This window comes from Protopterus annectens, chromosome 5.part0 (genome assembly GCF_019279795.1).
Source record: "Protopterus annectens isolate FY-2018-M chromosome 5.part0, PAN1.0, whole genome shotgun sequence".
NCBI lineage: Eukaryota > Metazoa > Chordata > Ceratodontiformes > Protopteridae > Protopterus > Protopterus annectens.
The window spans coordinates 860,188,899-860,214,415 of record NC_056735.1 but is presented as its reverse complement, the minus strand read 5'-3'; the positions used below and the strand labels follow the sequence as shown (position 1 = coordinate 860,214,415).

Sequence of the window (25,517 nt, the reverse complement as noted above, 5' to 3'; positions counted from 1 at the left end):
CAATCCCTCCTTTATGCCCTGGGTGGTATCCAGTATGGCCCTTAATCAGTCCATTCATTTGCTAACCTTCTTTTCTAATGCACAGAACAAAGGGGAATGAATACTGCACTCCTTGGACGTGCACAGACAACATAGATTTTACTTGGACAGGACTAAGCTTCTCAGGAAATCTGAACAGCTGTTGGTGGTATTTGCTGCAGGGGCAGAGGGGAAGGCCATTTCAAAGCAAACCATTTCTAAGTGGATAGGCCATTGCATTAATTTCTGCTATAAGCACCATGGAAAACCTCCCCCACAGGGGATAAGACCACATTCAACCAGGGCTGCATCTACCTCTACAGCCTTTCTCATAGGTGTCCCTACCAAGGACACCCTAGAAGCTGCTACCTGGAGTTCTGTACATACCTTCACCAAACATTACCACTTGCCAATTTTTTTTCTAAATCCAGAGCTTACTTTGCTACTGCAGTCTTGCAGGGCCTTTTAACTGGTCCAAATGCTATCTAATTGCCTCCTCCCATCCTTAGCTTTGGGAATCTACCCAAATGTGATGACTGCAACAGTGAAACATGAAGAACATAGTACAGTTATGTACACTTACCATAAATGTAGATGTTCGAGTGTATTCACTGTTGCAGTCCTCTGTCACCCTCCCTCCAGCCCCCTGACTTCTTTTGACTATACCTCTAGTCTTGTTTACTATGCTTAAAGCTTTTTGGTGTATTTGCTTTTTTGTTGGAGGTATAACCTTGTATATAATTGCTTCCCATTATGGGGGCACCTGACATCTGGGGCAAGAAAAACTGATGTAATGGCATCGGCTGCATGCTTTATACCCCTGACTACCTGACGTCATGGAAGATGAGACAGCAACTGACGAAGGACCCAAGACTTTGATAATCAGGCTGACTGAGGGCTACCTGCAAGCACATAACCCAGATGTGATGACTGCAACAGTGAATACACTCGAACATCTACATTTATGGTAGGTGTACACAACTGTACTTTCTGTAACCTTTGATTTCAGCAGAATCGTCATGTATTGCTCCCATCCATAATGGCACTAAACAAGTTTTGTAAAATTCTTATGTCAAAGTGTCGTGCTGTGCATTTATATGTCTTTGTTTCTTTCACCTTTTGTTGGCAGCTTCCTTCTCATCCAGTGACTCCCTCTAGTAAACATTCAGATAGTAAACCTCTGCACTTGACGCCTGCTTACCACACACTTCCACATCCTTCTCACCATGGGTCTTCACATAGCACTATCAACTGGGGTCCTTTGGAACCTCCCAAAACATCAAAACCATGGAGTTTAAGTTGTTTGCGACCAGCACCTCCACTACGACCTTCAGCAGCTCTGTGCTATAAGGAGGTGAGTTAGTGTAGTTATGTAGAATGTTCCTCTGCCTTTAGTTGCAGTCTGAGTTGGGAGTTGGTTAGGGTGTTTTTTGGGTTTTGTTATTTTTGTTTCAAGTCTTTTAAGTATATTATATAGCTTATGTGTGAGTCTTTGTTCGTGTTTTCTTCTAGACCTCCTTTGTACACAGCTTTAATGACATAGAGTATTTTGTTCGCTCTGAACCTAATGATGTGACTGTCAGTTGCATGTTACAATGTGTATATGATTCAACTTTAGAGATCATTAATAATCTTAAGAAAAATAATTATTCCATTTAGTGATGTCATCAGAGGACACTGAGCTTCTCACTTAGATGTTAAAAGAAAAATTTTGCAGGCCTTTACTATTGTCTGTTTTGGTATAATTCCTGAAACACTAGAGAATATGGTTTCTGCTTCATCTAGGTATTGACAGAAGCCCTGTACAACAGTGCAAACAATATAGCTTGACTGTGCTATCGAGAACTCAAAAGTTAATGGTAACCATTTCATAACAGTGTGAAGCAGCAAATCGCAAATTGTAAAACCACAGTGAAGGTATGCTGCAAACTAATATGGTATCCCTTGACACTCAGATTTCAAGCTGTCTGCTTTCACTTGCTCTTATACTATTCTTTGAATATGTGCATTTGAGCCGTGGTTTACATTTAGTTTGGGATATGTTGCCTGATCCTGCAATCCTTTCTTCATGTTATTGTGTATGATTGACATTGGTGTACAGAGCAAGGAGAACAGACTGTGTTGAGCTGTTGTCGTTTCCGTAGTTTACATGGCTTTGACAGTTACATTTAAAAAAATTAACTTTACTTGCTAAATGTAATCGATTTGTACAAGACTTTGGGATAGGTGTCTGGTTGTCAAACATGTTTACAGTACTACACTGTTGTAGTAAAATAATTGTACTTGTAACCATGCTGTCTCTGTTCTACAGTAACATATTCAGGTTGTAAATGCATGGTATAGACTATTTAATCTGCTTCTTTGATGTGAGAAATACTTCCCTTCTCTACTTGCTTACACTGTGACATTGTGTCATCCTGCACTGCAGTACGAAACATTCTGAATGTGGTATAGCCTATTAAGGTTCTGTTTGCATGATGGGGCTGCAAAAGTTTGTATAGCTATGTTATACTTTACCAATGTTAAGTATTCCCTTTTTAAATAAAATTGTTCATCCCACAATGTGTAAAGTGGAAGGAAGAAGAAGAAAACACAAAAAAGTTGCTTTTTGAGACAAAGAACATAGAGGGTTATGATCGAGTCTCCAATTGTAGTCATATTATTATGTGTTTGACACATGCATGCCAAGATGTTTGCTGTCAGAGTGAATCTTGGCATCCTTGCTGAGAATGCATAATATTTTGTTAATATTCATGAGGCCTGATCTTAACTCTTAGTACTGCTTGGAGTTTTATTTACTCTGTGTACTTGTTGTGTCTTTCGGCTTTTCCCGGTTAGGGGTCGCCACAGCGGAACTCCGGTCCGCTAATGATTGGTAGTTGATTTTTACATTCTGAGTTACCAGCCCTGATGCACAACCTTCAAGGAAGGTACGCCCATTCACGCAGGTCTCCACGCAAAAGACGCTCTAGCTGAGAAATCGAACTGGACAGCATCTTACTGTGAGGTGACAACGCTACCGCAGCACCACCATTGTGTACCAGTTACAAAACAAAAAAATGCAAAATGTTTCACCAGTTTTGAAATCCAGTAAATATGTGCATACAACTGACAGAAACAACAGAGACAGTTTTTTTAATACTGCTGTAATTAAGTTATTTACAGACTAATGAATGTAAACTACCATGGACAGAATATGATGGAAGATATTCAGGGACAGTTTAGAGTGAAGAAATGTCCCTTGAGTGAGACCTGACAATAACAGTGCTTAGGTTGAATACCTCTGAAAGCACTGTTATGATCAGGTCTTGTACCACAAAAACTTATAGGTTTGTCTTTTTTTCCAGTTTTGTAGCATCATAATGGCACTTCATGCACTGCATTACTGTTAGTCAAGTCTCTAAGAAAGTTTTTTTTCCTCTGGATTGATAACTCTTCTGCCACAAGAAAATTATGTGCTATAAGTGTATTTTTTATATGTAAAACTTTGCTGTTACTTGCCATTTTTAGAAGAAAATTTGTGATTTGTCCTTTAAATTTTAATTGTTTAATATTTGAAAATTTATCATCTTTTTTTACTTTGGATTTTTGGTTTATAGAGTTTTTTTATTTTTTTTAATTAGCTTCTCAGGAATTTGTCATGGTATTCTGGTGAAGAGTCTTTGGACGATACCCCCTAGATTCCCTCTCCTTTGGATTACGGTTCTGAGAAAGAGGACTCTATTAGTCTGGATTCTTCTTTTGAGGAGATTTCGTTTAGGGCTATTGTTTTCTATATGATGGAGTTTGTGGGACTGTACCCGGGTTTCTAAGGTTCAGAAGAGGTTTTATTACCTCCTTCGAATGGAGTCTCCTAAGCACTCTGTTGTTATTCCTGTTCTTGCTGCCTTGTAAGACACTTTTTCCACAACTTCTCAGGCTCCTGATTCCCAGCCCCTTGCTCCTGAAAGACCTGACAGGATATGACCATGTATGTTTTGGCCCTTCTCTCTCTCTCTGGATTTTCAAGTTGTTTCAGACATTCCTGATCTTGAGGGAAAGGCTTCGGTCCTCTCTGTTGGGGTCCTCTTCTCAAGTAGCTCACCATTCCATTAAATGTAGTTATGATGCAGCTGCTGTCTTTTGTTCTGTGTTGAGAAGGTGTTCCTGGCTTCGCCTTCAGCCTCTGCCTGACGATATTAAGGCCAAGCTAATGGATGCTCCTCTTGACAATAAAAAATCTCTTTGGTTCTGCAGCTGCTGAGCTTTTTAAGTCTCTTCAGGAAAAGGGTAAGGCTGTGCAGGAATTAAAAAAATATTTTTGTTTCCCCTATTCCTAAATTTCAAAGGAATTGTCCTACCAAGTCTGCCTTTGTTCAGAGACCATCATACCCTCTTACAAAAGGTAGAAAGGGTACTAGAAGGGCTCCTCCTACTGAGTCTGCTCAGGCTACCACACCTCAGAAGCCTTCTTTTCCAGGCAAGCCAGGTCCTGTCTGACTATCTTCTTCCCTTTCTTCTAAACCAAGTTAATCTCTCTCTTCATTTTTCCCTGTCCTTTCCCAATCAGTTAAAGATCACTCAGGATTCTTGGGTTCTATCCATCATTCATCAGGGGTATTACATGTTTTGGAAATCCCTTCCCCTTTTTTTGGGCATTCCTCAACCTCCTCAGGAACAGCTGCCCTTTTTTCCAGATGTTCTTCAGAGCCTTTTAACTCAGGAACCATCCAAGCAGGTTCTCCTCAAAAAGGGAAGGGATTTTCTGGTTCCCAGGAAAGAAGGTACCTGGATACCCATTCTGGTTATTTCCCAGCTCAACACCTTTTTAAAGGTTCACTTCCTTTTGAATGTTATCCCTTCAAACTGTAGAACAGTGTATGTGTATATACCTTTAAGAAGCATTTCCAGATGTAGGCACATACGTATAAATAGTGAACACGTGCAGGCAGCAGTGCCATTCTGAGAGAACAGCCCGAGTGTTAACATGTATGAGTGTGGTAGTTAGTCTGTTTATAAGTTTATTTAAGTTTAAGTTACAAAGGCTCATTCCTGATGTGCTTGTGTGTAATAAAGCTGCTTGAACTGAACCCACAACCACTTGTCTGTTTTATCCTGACCGGATAAGTGACATGTTGTCAGAATGGGGACTGAGAGTGCAACTTCTTCAAGCCATGAGGTGCAGAGTTGAAGGTGAAGGCAGACTGAGCTGGTTGAGTGAAACAGAGCTCAAACGATCAAAAAGGGCCAGAAACAAACTCATGGTAACCAAAACCTGCATGGATGATTTATTTGGTAAAGAAAATGAAACGGAGCATTTGTAAGGCACAAAATGCATTAATATTTACACGAGTATCCCAAAATGTATTATTAATAAAACGAAATGCACAAAATGCACTATTAATTAAACAAAATGTTGGAAACCACGATATTTGATAAAACTATCAGAAATATTCATATGGGGCTCAGAATTACTTCCAGTTTTCATAGTGAGTATGTTTAAAGTAAAACGAGCACAAGAAAAGTATAATGGGGATGATAACAGATTAAATGGGCATAATGAGTACAATAAAAGGGCAAAATAAGCTTAAAAAGCAAAGCGATTTCATGTTTTTTAGTAAAAGACCAAGTTTTGTCCATAAACTACTATTTCACATTGACCAAAGCCATTCAAAAGGATAATTAGAGTTGTTTGAAGTATCTCATAGTGTGCAAAGTGTTTGCAGATTGTGTGCCTTATTACGGTGCAGTTATTTCAAAGAATTTGCTGTGTGCAAAGTACAGTTCTGTTGCAAAGTGCAGTCAGAGTACAGCCAGATTTTGAAAAGTTTCTTGTGCTCTGTGCATTTATTTGCAGAGTGCCACCATTTCAATGTGTTTCTTACTTTGTACAGCATTTGCAAAGTACAGTCATTTCAAAGGATTTCTTACACTGATAAGGGATGGTTTCACAAAGTACAGTGATTTTAAAGTGTTCTTGTGCTATGGAGACTTGTTTTGCAAAGTGCAGTTATTTCAGAGTGTCTGTTGTGCTATTGGGCATAATTACAAGTTCTGGCATAAAGTTCTCATGTATTTATGTGTGTGTACATAATTCTAAACACCATCACTATTGTGTGTTGATATGGCAGAGGTGTTTCACAGACCCAGTCCACTTGTGTTTGATCATAATATAGCAGAGAATTGGAGAATATTTGAACAGAAATACGATATTTTCATACAAGCTGCTTTTTCTAATAAAGATGCATGTAAAAAGACATTCATTTTGCTTACCTTAGCTGGGTCAGAGACAATTGAAAGATAGCGTTTGTTTGTGTATGCGCCAGAAGTATATGCAGGAGAGGGGGAAAACTGCCATATGGTTGTGTCAGCTGAATCAAGAGTGGACTCTGAGTGCTTGAAACATAAATTTAGAGAAATGTACAACCCCCAGACAATGTTACATTAGAGAGGCGCCTATTTTATGCAAGAGACCAAAGGCCAGGTGAAACTTTTTCGGCTTATATCACTGACTTGAGAAATTAGGCTAAAACGTGCAAATTTGGTGATTTGAAAGATGAGTTAATAAAGGATAGGTTTGTGTGTGGTGTTAATAGTGCTGCAGTGAGAAAGATCTTGCTTCATGACAGTGATTTAATGTTGAGCAAAACCATAGAGATTTGTCAAATCCATGAGCTCACAGAACACGCAAGTATGCTTACAAGTGACAAGAGCTTATTTTCAACAGCCTCTAGAGCAAGTGTAGATAGCATATGCAGCATGTGGCAAGCAGAAACAGGCCTAAGCATATGGCAGCTGCAGCCCCTGCGGATTTACATGGGAAACCCCATAACTTTCTAGCAAGTTCCAAGACTAGTTCAGTAAAATGAACATGCTCAGTGCAGTATAAGGGTGAGTCAGCAAAACCCAAGTGAAGTCTTATTAACTGTCGTAATTGTGGAGCCGGTCTGAGAGAGAGAAGTGTTTAGCATTTGGTTAGGAATGCCACAAGTGTAAAAAAATGGAACCACTTTCAAAAGTTTTGTAAATCAAAGAAGCCTCATTCAGTTATTAAGAAAGGTCACTCAAAAAAGAAAGCTGCAACCCTACTTTCTATGTAGATGGTGTATCTGTGGTTGATGAAAAGGTTCATGCACTAGATTTGTTGGCAAAGAATTAAGTATTTTGTACTGTCCTGATCAATGGTAAACTCACAGAGCTCAAAGTAGACGCTGGTTCAAAGTGTAATGTAATGTCAACAGAAACATTTGCTGCAGTGAGAGCTGGCGAGCAACTTAATTTGGCCAGTTGTGCGAAGCTTGTTGCTTATGGAGGTGAAGACATTCGAACCGAAGGCTAAGTAGTGCTTTCATGCTATTCAGCTGGGAACAGTTACAGCGTGTAATTTTATGTAGTCAGAATACCTGTGCAGTTATTATTAGGTCTCGGAAACAGTTTAAGAATGAAACTGCTTTCTTTTACCAAAGAAATCCTTCATGTGAGCACATGTCCCAGTTCCAGCTTTAGTGATGTTATTTTCTCAAGAGTATGCTAATGTTTTCAGTGACAGGTTAGGCAAACTTCCAGTTGTGTACTCCATGAAAGTAGACCCACAGGTCAGTCCAGTGGTCAGACCAGCAAGGAGAGTTACAATAGCTGTGCAGGGCAAAGTCAAGGTCCAGTTAGACAAAATGGTGCAGCAAGGTGTGATTTGTCCAGTCACAGAACCAACTGAGTGGGTGTCTTCCATGATAGCTGCTCATAAGAAAAATTCAGATGAAATTAGAATATGCATTGACCCAAGAGACTTGAACAAGGCATTAAAGAGAGCTCATCATCCTATACGTACAGTCGAGCAGATTGCCACCCTCATGCCAAATGCTATTGTTTTTTCTGTCTTGGATGCAGAGTTCATTTTGCCAAGTAATGCTTGATCACAAATCTTCACTACTGACTACATTCAGTACCACATTTGGTAGATACAGATTCCTCAGGATGCCTTTTGGAATAAATTCTACCAGTGAAGTTTTTCAGCGTGCAGTGGACAACATTTTTCGGGCTGTTCTTTTTAAAATAATAGTGGATGATTTACTAGTTGGAGGAAATGGCAGAGCATGACAGAAACCTCATCAAAGTTCAGACTACCAGAAGTTACTTATGTAGGTCATTTGTTTACTAGTACAGGCTTAAGACCAGACTCTTCAAACAAGCAGCCATTCTTGAGATGCCAGCTCTAGACAGTGTCCAGTCCCTACAACATTTTCTTGGTATGGTTAACGATTTGGGCAAATTTATCCCTGGCTTTAATGAGTTATCAGCACCTTTAAGAGAGCTGACATGCAAAAATGTTGCCTGGTCATGGTTAGAACAACGTCAGAGTGCATTTGATAATCTCAAACAGCAAACTGCCAACCCTTCTACATTAAGGTACTATGATGTCCACAAACCAGTAGATCTTTTCTGTGATGCTTCAAAGTTCGGTCTTGGTGCAGTTATTCTTCAAGAGGGCAGACCTGTTGCCTATGCATCTAGAACTCTTACCCAAACTGAGATGCAGTATGCTCAAATTAAGAAGGAACTTTTGGCAATTGTGTTTGCATGTTCGAAGTTCCATGATTATATTTATGGTCAAGCTATCCAAATCGAAACTGATCATCAACCTCTAATCACTATTTTAACAAAGCCTATGCATTCAGCTCCAGCAAGACTACAAAGAATGATGCATAGATTGCAAAAGTATAATTTCAAAATGATCTATACAAACGTTAAACTTCTTTATCTGGCTGGTACCTTATCCAGATCGCCCAGAATACCATGGAACAGCTTGATGCAGAAAATTTTGACTTTGATGCCATGGAAGTGCTTAATCTTTCAAGCATGAGACTTGGTGAGCTGAGAGATTATACGACGACTGATCCAATTTTGCAAAAGCTGAACCACTTCATCCATGTAGGATGGCCGTCAAAACAATCCTGTGTACCACCAGAAGTGCAACCTTACTTTCCATACAGAGATGAGATGCTGATGGAAGATGTTATCATTTTCAAAGGTCCTAAAGTTATTGTTCCTACTTCCTTACAATATCAATTCATTCCAATTTTGCATCGTGGCCACCCAGGTTCCGATTCCACCAAAAGAAGGGCAAGAGGACTAGTATTTTGGCCTTCTCTGTCGAAAGACATGGATAAAGTGCTTTCATCTTGTTCGGTATACAATAACACTAAACTGTATTTGCAAAAAGAGCCACTTCAGCTAAGCCAAAGTTCTGAACTACCTTGGTCAACAGTAGCCACTGACATATTTGAGTGGAACAATCAGCATTACTTAGTGCTGGTAGACTCTTATTCAAACTGGTTAGGAATCATTTTGATACCTAACCTAAGACTCAGTGCTGTTATTACTAAGACGAAACATCATTTCTCAGTCCATGGCAGTCCACACAAAGTTGTTTCTGACAATGGTACCCAGCTTACCAGTCAGTTGTTTCAGAGATTTGCAAAAGAGTAGGGCTTTTCCATGTTACTAGTGGTCCGGAATACCCACAGTTGAACAGCCTTGCTGAACGTGAAGTACAGAGTACAAAGCAATTACTAGAGGTCAAAGTGTGACATTACTAATATCTTCTTGAATTTACTTAATCTCAGAAATATTCTCTGTGACAACCTACTTGGCTTGCCTGCTGAGGAACTTTCTATCTAGGCAAACCAGAACAACCTTGCCTATCAGTTCTAGTTTGTTGGTGCCTAATGCTAAGAACAGCAGAGTAATCAAAGCCCTACTTTTTAAAAAGCATTCTTTTCAGAAATCTAGCTATGATAAAACAAGCAGATTTCTTTGTCCATTAAAAGAAGGAGAGACAGTGAAGGTGCAAACAATGAAAGGCTTTGATCGAATTGGTCACGTGAGAGGTATATGTACCAAGTCGAGATATTACTTAGTGAAATCTGAGGATATATAGACTACAGGAGAAACTGCAGGCATCTTCTACCTGTATCAGAAACGATATCGCAACATCACACGTAATAGAGATTCTAGATCTCAGAGCAACCGTGACAGTGTTCATACCGAAGAACATGTTTCAGTCAGTATCCATTCCCATTCCTGATGATGTCCCAGGTGTGCCCAAAGTTGAACATTCCTTGAAGACAGTCCCTGTTGCTAAATCCAATTCTGACTTTTTATGTAACACGATCAGGTCGTATTTCTAGACCTAGTGTAAAGTACACAGCAGCCTGGACATGATTGTTTTATATGTGTATAAGTTTTATATGTGTATAAGTTTGTATGATTGCATGTCAGAGTATTAGTTTTGTATAACTGCATCTCATTGAATACTGTTATTTGATGTATAGGGAGGATGTAGAACGTACTGTGTGTATGTACCTTAAAGAAGCATTTCCAGATGTAAGTACCTGCATGTAAATGAGCACATGCAGGCAGCAGTGCCATTTCTAGAGAACAGCCAGAGTGTTAACATGTATGAGTGTGGTAGTCAGTCTGTTTATAAGTTTATTTAAGTTTAAGTTACAAAGCCTCATTTCTGATGTGTTTGTGTGTAATAAAGCTATTTGAACTGAACCCACAACCGCTCGTCTGTTTAATCCTGACAGGACAATTGACACAAACCTTGTTTCTTCCTCTTCAACTTCAGGCTTTCCCAGTCTGTCTGGATGTCAAGGATGCCGATCTACATATTCCTATTCATCCCAATTTTCAGGAAGTTTTACGATGTCCTTCTATTCCTATGTTGCATTATTCTATTTGTAGGATTTCCTGCCCTCAGGCAACTCGCACGTCAGCTCCTATACAAAAGCTTCATCTTGGCTGTTGCAGCATGCATGGGACATCAGACATAAGGCCATAAACCAGGAGCCTTAAATGTGATGCCTGCATGCGCAATCCTCAGAAATTTTCGGCCGCAAACAACCTACGCATCGTACAGTCGCTCCTTCACAGACATTGCAACAATAAAGCTAAGTAACCCGTTGGGTTTCTGTTTTTCTTGTTTTGTTGATCGTCATTGCTGAGGCTTGGTTGTTGTAGCCTTTAGCTGATGTCAGGAAAAAAGGGAAAGTGCCAGTGCGGGTGCCAGATACCCCATGAAGACACCCATGATAGGTGTGTTTTTTTCTTAGGCCGGGAGCATGACCATTTCTCTTGCTCAGTTTGTAAATCATTTGTGCTGAAGACCCTACGGAGCCATCTGGTCGCTTTAAACCTCTAACTAGAAAACCAGCACCTAAAACGGTTAGCCCTGAGAATGCATCCTGCATCGGAGGCTGCACCCGAACCTCCGCGAAAGAAGGCCAAGATTCCTAGGCCTTCCTTGCCTGCCGCTTCCCTTCCTGATGCCCTGCCAACTGCCGATCTAGGAGTTGAGGAGCGCTTGGTGGATCCATCGGTTTTAACGATGTCCCTCGAGGAAGCCGTTACACAGCCGATGACTGGCATGTCCTTGGAGCTTGCTCAGACACTGACTTCCGTCGATGTCCAGGGGGAATCAGTTTCTGTGATACCTCTAACCAGGATCCAGACTTCGGAAATGATGACTTCAATATCTGACACCAGGCCAGTTCCTACCTCCACCCCAGCCAAAAAGAAGCAAAAAAACAAGCTTGCCTCCTCTTCTCCAGAAACCATACCACATTGCCTGGCTTTCACTTCCGCTCTCATGCAGGCCTTTATGGCCCTTAGACCGTCAGCCTCAGCCCCCACTACTCTCCCTTTACTGAACCCTAGGCTTGCATCTGCCTCTTCCTTCCCACCCATGACCTCTCAAGTTAGGGAGGAAGAGCATGATTCTTCCTTTTCTTCCTCAGAGAACTCTCTTTCATGTACATCTCAGATTGCTTCTCCCCAGGAGTATTATTCTCCTGATGAAGATTCAGTGGGAGGGGATTCTCCCCCGAGGATATTACCTTTGATGAGACCATCACCAAGATGAAAGAGTACTTCAAATGGGATACATTCCAAATGACTGATGCCCAAAAGAGGTACTTTGAGCTGCTTCAAGTTGAATCACCCTCCCCTTTAGCTGTCCCTCCAGTGCTACCTGCTTACTTGGATGCCTTTAATTCAGCTTCTAAGGCCCCAGACTGCCAGCCTCCGGCCCCTAAGTGTCTTGACCACTTCTATAAAGTGCCAGAGGAGCAAAAATTCCTAGTTAAACCACCCTTGGCAGACCCAGCTGTTATTGCCACTGCTCCTGATAAACAGTCTAGACTGCTGCCTTCCGCTTCCTTCCTACCCACTGATAAATGTATTTATTTATTTACATTTGTTGACCAGGAGTGTCCGACTGGACGTAGGTCCATTTTCAGCAGAGGCCCGGGGAGAAAAGCTCCACAGTTAAAATAAACAGACAGCAGTTACATTGGATTACATAGCGATTAACAATTTAACATAGCAATTAATTACAAACATATTTACAGATGAAGAACATAGTACATCAGTAGACAACTAGAATCTTTATCTGTGAAGTACATAACAGACATTAACAATAAGAAGTTCCTGCTGTATAATAAGTACTAGGTTTATGAGCATCTGAGCTTGCTATAATCAAGGTAGTTAGTGGGGTGGAAAGAAAGGTAGTGGTTGGATGGGGTGAGTGATATTAGAGTGGGAGTTGCAAGGGCATAGCCAGCATGTTTTTAGGTGCGCTTTTAGTAAAGTTTTGAAGTGGGTGCATGATGGTACGGAGGTAATTGTGGGTGGGAGGGAGTTCCATAATTTGGCTATGGCACAAGAGAATAGTGCTTCACCAGCAGAGTGATTGGCTTTAGTGATCTGCAAGTGATTTTTTGTTGCTGGATCTTAGTGGTCGTGTGATAGGGTTGGAGTAGATTCTGGAGGGATGGGACATTTAGTGGATGGTTTACTAGTTTGTGACCGAGTGATAGTTGATACCATTGAAGGAGGTGAGGGAGTTCAAGCCAGCCTAGTTCAGCAAGTGAAAGACAGTGGTGACTACGGTAGGATGCCCCTGTGGAGAATTTGGCAATTGTGTTGTAGCAGGTCTCTAGTTTATTTAGATCGCATTGCCTTAGGTTGGTATATATTGTAGAGGCATAAAGTAGGGTGGAGATAAGGTGGGAATTTGCTATTGAAATCTTTGCTGCTTTGTTGAGAAGTTGCTTATTTCTTTATAATGCTCCTAGTTTTTTGTGGGCTTTCTTTATGGTCATGGATATGTGAATGTCAAATTTTAGTTTATTGTCTATTTCCACTCCTAGCAATTTGGTGTGTTCAGTTGGGTATATAGTGGTGTTGTCTTTTGCTGTGATGTTAAAGTGAGAGTTGTTTAGAGTATGTTTGGTGGGTTGGAAGATGAGTAGTTTAGTTTTGTTTGGGTTGAGTATTAACTGAGCATCGGATAACCATGTTTCAACAGAGGAAAAGGCTTCCTGTGTGCCTTTTTGCAGTTTGGGTAGGGACTGGGCTGAGCAGATAATGGTTGAGTCATCTGCGTATTGTATGAGTGTGCCATGTTTGGTGGCAGAGGCTAGATTATTGGTGAAAACAGAGAAGAGTAGGGGTCCAAGGATGGATCCTTGGGGAACGCCTATGGAGACAGGTAGTTGGGAAGATATGTCATTCTGCCATACAACGGATTGTTGGCAGTCAGACAGGTGACTCTGAAACCAGTTGGTGACTGATTGAGAGAAGGATAGGTTATTGAGGACAGAGATGAGTTGTTTTTGTGGGACCATGTCAAATTCTTTAGATAGGTCTAGGAAAGTAGCAGAGGAGAGATAGCCATTGTTTTTATGCTGAAGGATAGTGTTAGTAAAGGAGTAAGGCAGTGGTGGTGCTATGGTTTGGTCGGAAGCCATGCTGAGTATTGGAAAGGAAGCTGTTAGTAAGGACGTAGTCTGAGACCTGAGAATGTATGCATCTCTCTAGTATTTTGGAGAGTGAAGAGAGAATAGCTATGGGGCGGTAATTGGTTAGTTCTGTGAAGTGGCCGCCTTTGTGGAGGGGAATTATATGTGATACTTTCCACAGTGTGGGGACGTAACTTTCTGACAAAGATCGGTTAATCAAGATGGATACTGGGTAGGCCAGAGCATCAGCTGCGATTTGTAGGTATTCACTTGGGAGGTTGTCTGCTGGTAATTTGGTGGGCTTAAGTTTAGTTAAGAGGTTTTTTTTTATGTCGGAGGTAGGTACAGGAGAAAAAGAGAAGGCAGTGGGGAGATTACTAGTTGAAGGTGTGGGTTGGAGGGGAGGGGGTTCTGTTGTTTAGCTAGTGATAGTATGGTTTGTGTGAAGTGTGTATTGAATGAGGTAGCAATATGTTTGGAGGAGTGAGGGATGTTAGGAGGAGGGGTACTTTACCTGGGTGGAGGATGGAGTTTATGGAGGACCAGAATTGTTTGTGGCTGTGTTGGGAGGAGTCTAGGGCAGACTGGTAGTATTGGAATTTGTCCTGTTTTATTAGCTTTTTAACTCTATTGCATAGTTCTAGGAATTTCTGTCTAGTTGAGGGGGGTTTGGTTTTGCGCCACTGCGCCCAGGCTTTATCCCTGTTTTTCATTTCTGACTTAGTGGTTTTCTGTAGCCATGGGGAGGGTTGTGCTTTCGTTCTGGAAAGTCTTATGGAGCCATGGTAATTAAGGATGCTCAGGAAGGTAGTATTAAAAATTCAACTGCGTCATCAAGACTGAGGTACTTTAGGGGATGCCAGTTACATTCTTTGAGGGATGGGATGAATGTGAGTGGGTTAAAGTTTAAGTTTTTTACATATCTGATGGTAGATGACAGGTTTAGCTTGGTACAGGTATTTTTTGAGTAGGAATATTGGGGAGTGATCACGGAGGCTATCTGATATGCAGCCTGTTATATATGACTGGGGGCTCTTACTGACTAGTATCCAATCCAAGGTAGTGTGCTTGCTGGAGTTTTTATTTATCCTGGATGGCGACTGGACTAGTTGGGTGAAGCCGTGAAGGTTTATATGATGGGTTGGATTGTTGCCAGAACAGGACTGCCAGTCAATATTGAAATCACCTAAAATGATAGTTTCTTGGGGGAGATGGTGGGTAGACCAGCTGAGGAGGTTTTCTAGTGGAGGGTTGTTTTGGCCAGGTGGGAAGTAGCATCCAATTATGTTGATGGTTTTGTTTTGGTTTATTTTGAGGTTGGTATATATTATTTCTTCATTGCCTATTTGTGGAGCTGATGATTTTAAGATCTAGATGTTTAGATGCTGTTTAAATATTATAGCTACACCGCCTCCTTTCTTGTTTAGCCGGTCTACTCTTAGTATGCCGTAACCGGTAGGGAGTATTTGCTCACTGGTAATGTGAGGTTTTAGCCAGGTTTCTGTCAGGATGACTATATCTGGGGAGTACAAGTCTGTGGTGGCATGGAGTTCATGGACTTTGTTGGATATACTTCTAATATTTAGGCTTAGTAGAAGGAAGTCACTTGTCTTTCTATTGGCTGTGATATGGGAGAAGTTGTGGTTTCTAGTCTGATTATGAAGATTGGGGTTGGAGATGGTAGGGCCAGGGTTGCGGTGGATGTCTCCACTTAGGGCTAGTTTTGATATGCATGAGGTTATTAGTTTTCTCAGTTTTTGAATGTGTTTGTTTATTAGGGAAACTTTATGATTGTGCTCTGTGGGTAATAGGTATGGTGGGAGGGTTACTGTGTTAAGTTGTAGGGATGCTTTATGTTTGAGTAATATAGTTGGTAGAATATGGGGGGGGGTGCATAGGGATGGTTCTTGAGCTGGTGGGAGGGGAGCTGAGTGAGGGTGAGACATGAGTGGTGGTGTGAGTAGTAGTACAGTGGTAGTGGTTGAGTGGGGGAATGATGGAGCTTTGGTAGGATGTAAGATATGCAAGGAGAGTGCATGCAGTGAGCTTAGTTAAGGTATGCTTGTACATGTTAGTTGAGGAGGTGTGATAATAGTGGGAAAATGGAGGAGGTAGTGTTGGGTTAGTGCTGTGGTTGGCTACTGGAAAGATGGGAGGGGTTTGTGAGTCTAATAAAGGTAGGACCACTGAGGGCAGGAGGGAATAGGGGGGAAGGGTGGGGAGCGAAGCGGGTAGAGACCCTTTTAGCTGCTCTAATGAAGGGGCTGGAAACAATTAGGTAACAGAGTAAACTGATAAATGAATGTATGATAGTGACAAAGGGTGGTTGTAGTTTTAAAAATGGTGCTTGCCAAAGGTAATATTTATTAACTTTGGGATTGGCTTAAGGTAATAAACAGGGAAGGGGGGGGTGGGAGAACAAGGGTGTGAGCAGGCAGTTGTTTTGTACTGCTGCTAATGAGCCAAAGAAAAGACAAGTTTGTGTTTAAGAAACAATCAGAACTGACCAAGGACTGCTCTGAAACTGTAAGTAATTTCTTAACCATTTCTCAGGTGGAAAAACAGGATAACCTTGTATCAGTAGGCTACTGTGGTCTCAGTTTAAATTAACAAACACACAGTATTGATCGGTTATGGATACTATTTGCTAACAGAAGGGAATGAGAGAGAAAGTGGAAGATGAGTGAGTGTGTGTGTGTGGGGGGGATGCTTACAAGCCAAAGCACAGTGCTCTACAGGGGAAAATGAATATTGGCTCAAACAGGTAGACACATACTCAAAGTTAACTTTAGCTGTTTGCAAACAGTTCAGACCCAGACTGCGCTTTTCTTATAAGAATGATAAAGGTGGTACCGCAGTTGAATGCTTAAGAGTGGGGTGTTAGGTTGGAGAGATGCTGAGCTCCTCATGGGGCCTGTAGCAGAGTGGATAAAGGTAGCAAATATATGGATAGGATGGGAAAGAAGGTATACACATCCTCCACTTTGGCTTTCAGAGCCATACATTATCAGACCCACATGACTAAGTATGGTCTAGACTTAGTGTCTCAAGCCTCCTCCATGCTGGCTTCTATGCCTGACAGTCCCATTAAGGCTGACATTGCTTCCAAACTATCCTTGGCTCAGCAAGTAGCCAGGCACTCAATCAGATGCAGCTACGATGCTGCAGAAGCATCTGCCCGCTCTGCAGCATCTGCTTCTGTCCTCAGGAGATACTCCTGGCTGAGACTACATAATCTACCTGAAGACTTCAAGTCCAAAATCTTGGACGCCCCCCTGGATCACAATTTCCCTTTTGGAAAACCAATCTGCAGACCTCTTCAAGAATCTGCAGGAAAAAAGTAAAGAATTACAGGACATCAAACATCTGATGGTGTCCCCCCATTCCCACTTATTATAGGAACTACTCTGCCAAAACCACTTTTGTAAGGTGCAACCCTCCTCAGACAGCTGCCTCCTCTTCCAGATCTAGAAGAGGGGCAAGAAGACCTACTTCGTCCAGACCTAATGCTCCACCTCCTCAGCCCAGACAACCCTTTCAGGACAGAGGTCGTCCCAGTAATGCGTGACTGGCTTGCCCACCTTCCAGTCTCTGCACACCTTCCCCACTGTCTCCCCCTCTGACAGTCCATCACCACAGACCAGTGGGTCCAATCCATTATCCAAAAAGGATGCTTTCCTGTCCTGGAAAGAAAAAACACCCAGGAAAAGTATTCCTTTTCCCCCCAAAAACCAAATTCATCTCCTACCACAAGTTTTGTCAGAACTACTAAAGCTAGGCACTGTAAAACCTGTCCCCTCAGGACAGGAAGGAAAATGATTCTACTCATGTCTCATCCTTGTCCCCAAAAAAGATGGCCCCCTGGAGACCCATTTTAAATCTCTCCTTTCTAAATCTACACCTTCAGGTATCCTCCTTCAGAAGGCTGTCACTACCCACTCTGCTGCCTCTTATTCCAGCCAAGGCCTTCATTGCCACCCTGACCTAAAAGAAGCCTACTTCACATTCCCATCAGGACTTTCCACAAACAATTCCTGCATTTCTCTGGACCTTCCTCTCATTTCCAATTTACTGCCTTGCCCTTTGGTTTATCCAGTGCCCCCGAGTCTTTACAAAGTGCCCAGCCCCAGCCATTGCGTTCTGCAGAACTCAGGGAATCCAGATTTACCCATATCTGGATGACATCCTAATACTAGCAGAGTCCAAAGATACCTTGTCAAGGCAACTGCACTTCACCAGGTCCCTTCTGCAAAATCTAGGGTTTACCATCAACCTCCCAAAGTCTTCCTTGAACCCAGGCCAGTTCCTAGGCTGCAGAATCAGAACGGACAAAATGAAGGCTTTTCTCCCACAGGACAAGGTTCTTTCCCTGACTTCCCACTTCCAGGAAATCCTCCACTCCCAGAAGGTGATAGAAGGCAATTCCTTCATCTCCTGGGATTAATGGCAGTAACCATCTCCATGCTACCACTGGCTAGAATGCATATGTGCACGCTACAATGGTACCTAAAGAACATTTGGTCCCAACACCTACATCACTTAGAACAAGATATTCCCCTCTTTCCCTGTCTAAAGGAAGAAATCAGCTGGTGGATCCAGCAAGTCCAACTAAATGTGGGATTTCCCCTGCAACCACCCACCCCAATCCAAACAATGCATACAGATGCCTCAGATTCAAGTTGGGGTGCAACACTAGCATCCTACAGGGTCCAGGAAAAGTGGCAACCTTCTCTACAGACCAAGCACATCAATGTCAGGGAAATGACAGCAGTCTTCCTAGCCTTAAATACCTTTATTCCCCTTCTGGTCCCAGGGGTGCTCCAGATAGTGACCGACAACACGATACTTCAACAAACAAGGAGGAACAAAGGCCTACCAGCTGTGCAGGCTGATCCTGCTGATATGGGACCTAGCCTCTCTCCATGATTTCGTCCTGCAGGCAACCTACATCCTCTCGCAGGACAACAAGCAAGCAGATATCCTAAGCAGGACTTCCTCTCCACAGCACGAATGGATGCTGGCCGGGGGGGTCTTCCTAGACATAGTCCACCAGTGGGTACTCCACAAATAGACCTGTTTGCCTCCCCGCAGAACAGGCAGCTGCAGACCTTCTGCTCAATGACACATTCCACTCTAGCTTGGAGAGTGGACGCTTTCAACATCTCTTGGGAGGGGAAGTTTCTTTATGCCTTCCCCCCTTCCCATTGATTCAGAAAGTCCTCTTGAAAATCCAGAAAAACAAACCAAAAATCTTGTTAGTGGACACCCTACTGACCAAGGCAGCACTGGTTCCCCCTACTTCTCAATCTAGCCAAGGGCAGTCACTACAAATTACCGTACAAGATGGACTTACTGACAAAGGAACTCTATTTCACCCACAGTTGCAGATGTTATCCTTGACTCTGTGGGTGATAAACTTTTGATCCCCTTCAGATACCACTACTCAGAGGACATGCTTTCAGTTCTGAGAGAGGCAAGGAAACCTACCACCAGAAAATCTTGCCTAGCTAAGTGGGAAAGATTTACAAAGTGGTGTCTGGACAAGGGAAGGGACCCTTGCTCGGTGGATGCCCCCCTTATTCTCACTTGTGTGTCAATTGATTAAAAGTGGGCTTACCTACTCTTCAGTGAAAGTGCACCTGTCTGCTATCTCAGTCTATTTGCCCCTTGATCCCCCCTTGCTATCCAGGATCAGTGTAAAGCTCTTCCTTAAAGGGATCTTACACATGAGACCACCAAAGAAACCTATCCCTTCGCCCTGGGACCTCAACTACATCCTGGAAAAACTAACCCAGCACCCTTTTGGACCAGCTGGGTCTTCTTCCCTACAGATGTGTACATGGAAAACCATTCTTCTGGTGGCTATCACTTCAGGCAGAAGGGTCTCAGAGTTGCAGGCCTTAATGGCCTGCCCTCTTTACACCACCTTCCACAAAGACAGAGTCACCCTGTCAGCTAATCCCTCCTTTATGCCCAGGGTGTTCAATGACTTGTCTCTAAACCAATCTATCCACTTACCCACTTTTTTTCCCTCCCCCACTAATGAAGGGGAGAGGATGCTGCACTCCTTGGATGTACACAGGCAACTAAGATTCTACCTGGACAAAACCAAAACCATTAGGAAATCCAAGCAGCTGTTTTTCTCCTTTCACTCCAGAGCCCAGGGCAAGGCAGTCTCCAAACAAACCATCGCTTGCTGGATCAGGAAAACTTTTTGTCTCTGTTAGTCTCACCATGGAAAAAAAAAACACCAGTGGGAGTAAAGGCCCATTCCACTAAGGCTGTGGCCACCTCAAAGGCCTTCATAAAAGGTCTGGAGACTGCATCCATTATGGAAGCAGCCACATGGTCCACTATCCACACTTTCACCAAACATTACAAACTTGGCCAAGTTTCCAGAGCAAGGGCAGGATTCGCCAGGGCTATCCTACAGGGCTTTTCAGCATCCACCTCCCTTTCATGCATCTAAGCTGTGGTACTCTCCCATAACAAGAATACTTCAACATGGGAATAGAAGGAGATAGAATAGTTGTGTAAAATCTTACCATAACCATAGATGTCCTTCTTTTCCATATTGCACTATTCCTTCCCACCCACCATTACCCCCTATTCTTTCACTTTTAGTCCCAGCTAAGACCTGGAACTACCTATGCTACTGAAGGACACCAAGGGCACACACCTGTCCCAACTGGCATTCTTCCTGCTGGGCCGCCTTCTCTACCTACTGGCCTTCAAATTCTGAGGATTGTGCTTGCAGACGTAACTTTTAAGACCCCTGGTTTATGGCCTTACGTCTGACGTCCCCCGCACACTTCAGCAGCCAAGCTGAAGCTTTTGTATAGGAGTCGACGTGCGAGTCGACTGAGGGCAGGAAATTCCACAACAATGAATAGTGCAGCATGGAAGAGAAGGACATCTATGGTTATGGTAAAATTTTACACAACTATTCTTTTCTCTCTCTCTTCCGTGCATTTTCAGCTGTTGGTGTTTCACTGTTGCAGTCATCACACTTGGGTTATCTGCCTACAGGTAGCCGTCAGTCAGCCCGAATTCCAGAGTCTTGGGATTTCTGCGTCGGATGCTATCGCCTCTTCCATGATGTCAGGTGGTCAGGGATATAAAACATGCAGCCAATGCCATTACATCAGCTTTTCTTGCCATGCAGGAGCCCAAAGCAGAAGCAGTTCGCAAGTGCTGGTCGGCCGCTTCCCGAAATTTTTGTTTTTCGAGTTTCAAACCTGAAGTCTTCTCAAGCGAAGTACACAGTTGGGGATCCTTTTTTCTTGCTCTAACAGATGTCAGAAAAAGTTAACAATTGTCTTACCTGTGGAAAGCAAATACCTCTCAGAGATTTTCATTCTTACTGCGCCACCTGTTTAGGCCCAAACCACGACGTTCTTCGCTGTCAGTTTTGTGCCTTGTTCAATGCGCGAACTGTTCATCGTTGGGCTATCTTTGTCGCTAAATTCTTTCGCTCTCGTTCTCCATATTCCGAAATGGCTTCGATAAGCCATCCGACTACCAATCCTCCAAAAAAAACATAAGGATAAAGACAGAGACAGACTGCATACGTCCAAAGCTGCCAACGACGCTTCCATTAAGCTAGTCGCCAGTCCACCAGTACTCAGTGAGGTGCATTTGCAGCCCCTGATACCCACTTCTACAGATTCGCAGGCCTCTACTGAGACCCATTCGGAGTCTGGTATGCCGTGAGATGCTTCATCTATGGAACCTGTGGATGTGTCTACCTTGGATGGGTCCAGAGCCGCTGTGCAGACACCGGCTTCTGAGTGTGTATTCAGACCTTCTGATGTTCGTATTAAACCGACTGCTTCATTTCTGTCTAAAACTGCAGAGTCTCTCAGGCCCAGAGTTCGCACTACACCTAGGAAACCGAATACCAAAGCGCATTCTCAAGCTCCCATGCCACAGAAACAAATGCTTAGAATGGCTGAAGACCTTATTACTTTAATTAGGGGAAGCCAGCCTTCCCCCTCTAAAAGACAAAGAATTGATTTTCCTTCTGATTCTACAGACTATGAGTCCAATGACTCTGACACTTCTGATTACCAGGACATACCCTTATTTACCTATGAGGATTCAGATGCAGAGGATTCCATTCCCTCTGCCTCCCTTCCAGTGGACTTTTCTTTCGGTGAAACCTTGCATACCCTAAGAGAGCATTTCCGCTGGGAATGCCAGGACTACCCACAGTCCAAAAAGAGACTCAGGGAATTTTTAGACTTGCCTCAGCACAGGCCTCTAGCTATACCCCCTGTCCTGGATATTGTAGATGATGTCTTCATGGAATCCAGTCTTACCCCTGATACTTTACCTCCAGCTCCTAGAAAGCCTGACAGGTACTACAAGAGTACCTGACTCTCACAAATTTTTCTTTAAAAATCCCACTACAGATCCAGAGACCATTTTCCAGGGACCTAAAGGTATTAAGGCTACTACAGCCAAAAACCCTACCCCTTTGGACAGGGATTCTAGGGCTTTAGACAGGTGAGGTAAGAAGGTATATACCTCTGCAACTCCTGCCATCAGGGCTTTAAATTGCCAGTTTCACATGTTGAAGTATCAGCAGCATATTATGGAACTGATTAAACAAAAAAATGTTGATTCCTGATTATGCAGGAAATAAAAATTTACAAGAGTTAATGCATTCTGCAAACCAAGTTGGCAAACATTATTTGCAGTGTGGTTTTGATGCCTTAGAAGCATCCTGCAGGGCTGCTGTCACTGGGTCTGTTCAGAGAAGGCATGCTTGGCTGAAGGAAAAAATCTTGCCAGACCATGTCAAAGCAAAATTACTAGATGCTCCATTAAACCATGAATGTTTGTTTGGCACAAAAGCAGAAGAAGTTCTTAAAAAGATGGAGGAAAAGTTAAATCTATGCAAACAGTTAAAGATTTCTTACAGGTGCAGCCACCTAGATTCAGTAGGCATTGACCTTCAAAAAAACTGGTTCTTTCCAGTCCCTCCCAGACCTTCTCAGTCCAAACCCAGGGGCAACAGACCTCAAAGACTACAGTCTCAAGGTATGCACAGATCTAAACAATGGAGTGCCCCCACCTCTAATAAAACAGGGAGTGGTAAGCCACCCCCTTATGGAAAAGTTCACAATGACTTGTCTTTCACCCCTTCCAACCATGCCCAAGTACTTGCACCCCTAGGAGGAAAACTCACCCTGCATGCAGAAAACTGGGAATACATTACCCAGGACCGATGGGTCTTAAACATTATATCCCAGGGTTACAGATTTTACTTCCACTCACTGCCAACCACAAGCCGGTTGCCCAGACCTTCCTCCAAACCAGTGGGCAGAGGCCCAAAAGCAGGTACTTTCTCTTCTCAGTATCAGGGCTATTCAACCTGTTCCAACACCAACAGAGCAAAGGGGACAGGGTTTCTACTCCAGTCTGTTCCTGGTGCCCAGAAAAGAAAACTCTTGGCGCCCTGTCCTGGATCTGTCAATTCTCAACACCTTCCTGGTGGTACCAGAATTCAAAATGCTTACAATCCAGCAGCTGCTTCCGGTGCTAAATAAGAACTCCTGGCTGGTCACCCTAGACTTAAAAGGAGCTTATCTGCACATCCCCATAAGGGAATCCTGCCAGAAATATCTACGTTTCAGGGCAGGATGTATGCACTATCAGTTCTCTGCACTTCCCTTAGGCTTATCTACTGTACCCAGGGTATTCACAAAGTGCCTGGCCCCAGCCATTGCATACTGCAGGCAGATAAATATTCAAATTTACCCATACTTGGACGATTGTCTGATTCAGGCGGACAGTCAGGAATTGTTACTTCAGCACCCGACATTTGTAAAGAGACTCCTCTAACATCTCTGGGGTATACCATCAACGAAAAGAAATCAAATCTGGTACCCAGTCAAAAGATTGTATTCCTGGGAGCAAGCTTGAACACAACTTCCCAGATGGCATTCTTCACTCCAGAAAAGCAAGTTTGTCTGACAAATTACTTCAAACTACTGGCCACCCAAACCCAGCTATTAGCAAGAAAAATACTGCAAGCCCTAGGGTTCATGGCCTCATGCATTCTCCTAATTCCATATGCAAGACTGCATATGAGGAAACTTCAGTGGTACTTAAAAAGCCTCTGGTGTCAACATTCTCAGGACCTGAAAACAGTGATTCCTGTCATTCCTTGCCTAAGGACAGAGTTCCTTTGGTGGGCAGAGGCTTGCAACCACAACAAGGGACTCCTTTCACTCAACCCCTCACCGCCCAAACCCTGCCAACAGACGCATCAGACTATGCATGGGGGGCTCACATGGCAGGCAAATGCATTCAGGCAGATGGAGCCCAGGAGAAATTCACCTGCATATCAATCAGAAAGAAATGTTAGCTGTACAGAATGCACTGACAGCCTTCAAATACCTTATCCTTCCAGGACAACTCCTGATAAAGACAGACAACACCACAGTTATTTGGTATATAAACAAGCAGGGGGGAACTCATTCCTACCCACTTTGCAGGTTAGCCGTGGCTCTGTGGAACACCGCCTTGAGCAGTCAAGTGCACCTGCAAGCTCAATTCCTGCCAGGCAAACAAAATTCAGTGGCAGACGACTTAAGCAGAAATCTAATGGACCCACACGAGTGGAAAGTGAAACCCAACTCATTCAAATTTCTAATCCACAGGTGGGGGACACCGGAGGTGGACCTCTTTGCTTCCCCCCAAAACCATCAATTGAGCAAATTTTGCACCAGAACTCCCCACAGCCAAACATGGAAAGCGGATGCCCTATCCTTTACATGGGAAAACCTCTCAATCTATGCCTTTCCCCCTCTGCGCCTCCTCCCAAAAGTATTACTCAAGATCAAACAGGGCAGGCCAAGGACAATCCTTATTGCACCAGACTGGCACCCATTCCTAAGCAGTCTGTCAGCAGTGCCACCCTGGCACCTACATCAGACCCCCCTCTCTGCTGTCCCAACAGGAGGGACAGATTTTGCATCCTCAGCTGCAAACCTTGAACCTGGCAGCCTGGCTTATTCCCTGAATACATCACCAGCAACCCTCAGCAAACGGGTGCTGGATGTCATCCTTGAGGCCAGGAGGCCTAGTATTAGGAAATCCTATTCAGAAAAATGGAAAAGATACTGTTCTTGGAGCCAATCTCAAGGAAAGGACACATCTGTGCCCACCTTACCTCAAATCCTAGATTATCTAACAGAGCTGCTCCACAAAGGCCTATCCTCATCAATTAAGTTTCATGCCTCTGCCATTTTAGCTCACTACAATACTGAGCCACCCCTCTTCTCTCACCCTCTGATCAAACAGTTCCTGAGAGGAGCTAACAATTTAAGACCCCCGAGGAGAGCTCCCACTCCTGCTTGGGACCTTAACTTTGTACTGGAGAAGCTCATGCTTCCCCCCTTTTGAGCCTGCTGCTACAGCAGAGTTAAAATTCCTCTCTTGGAAAACAGTCTTACTTCTTGCCATCACTTCAGCAAGAAGAGTTTCTGAGTTGCTGTCTCTTATGGCTGTGGAACCCTTCATTATCTTCCATGCGGACAGGGTTTCTCTCAGGACTAACCCATCTTTTATGCCCAGGGTGTGGTATCCAATGTGGCTTTAAATCAATCCATCTATTTACCAACCTTTTTACTAATCCTCAGAATAAAGGGGAAAGGATCCTGCATTCCTTGGACATGCACAGACAGCTCAGGTTCTACCTTGACAGGA

General features: G+C 43.2%; 1 protein-coding gene across 4 annotated transcripts in view; it reads left to right on the top strand.

Moving 5' to 3' along the window:
• The window catches only part of ARHGEF7 (Rho guanine nucleotide exchange factor 7), a 2,881,265-nt gene that overhangs the window by 2,405,125 nt on the left and 450,623 nt on the right, over positions 1-25,517 (top strand). For all 4 annotated transcript variants that reach the window (XM_044072654.1, XM_044072651.1, XM_044072652.1 and 1 more), the window contains one exon: positions 1,148-1,372. In XM_044072654.1, the coding sequence (XP_043928589.1) occupies positions 1,148-1,372 (225 nt within the window). The remainder of the gene's footprint in view (positions 1-1,147; positions 1,373-25,517) is intronic.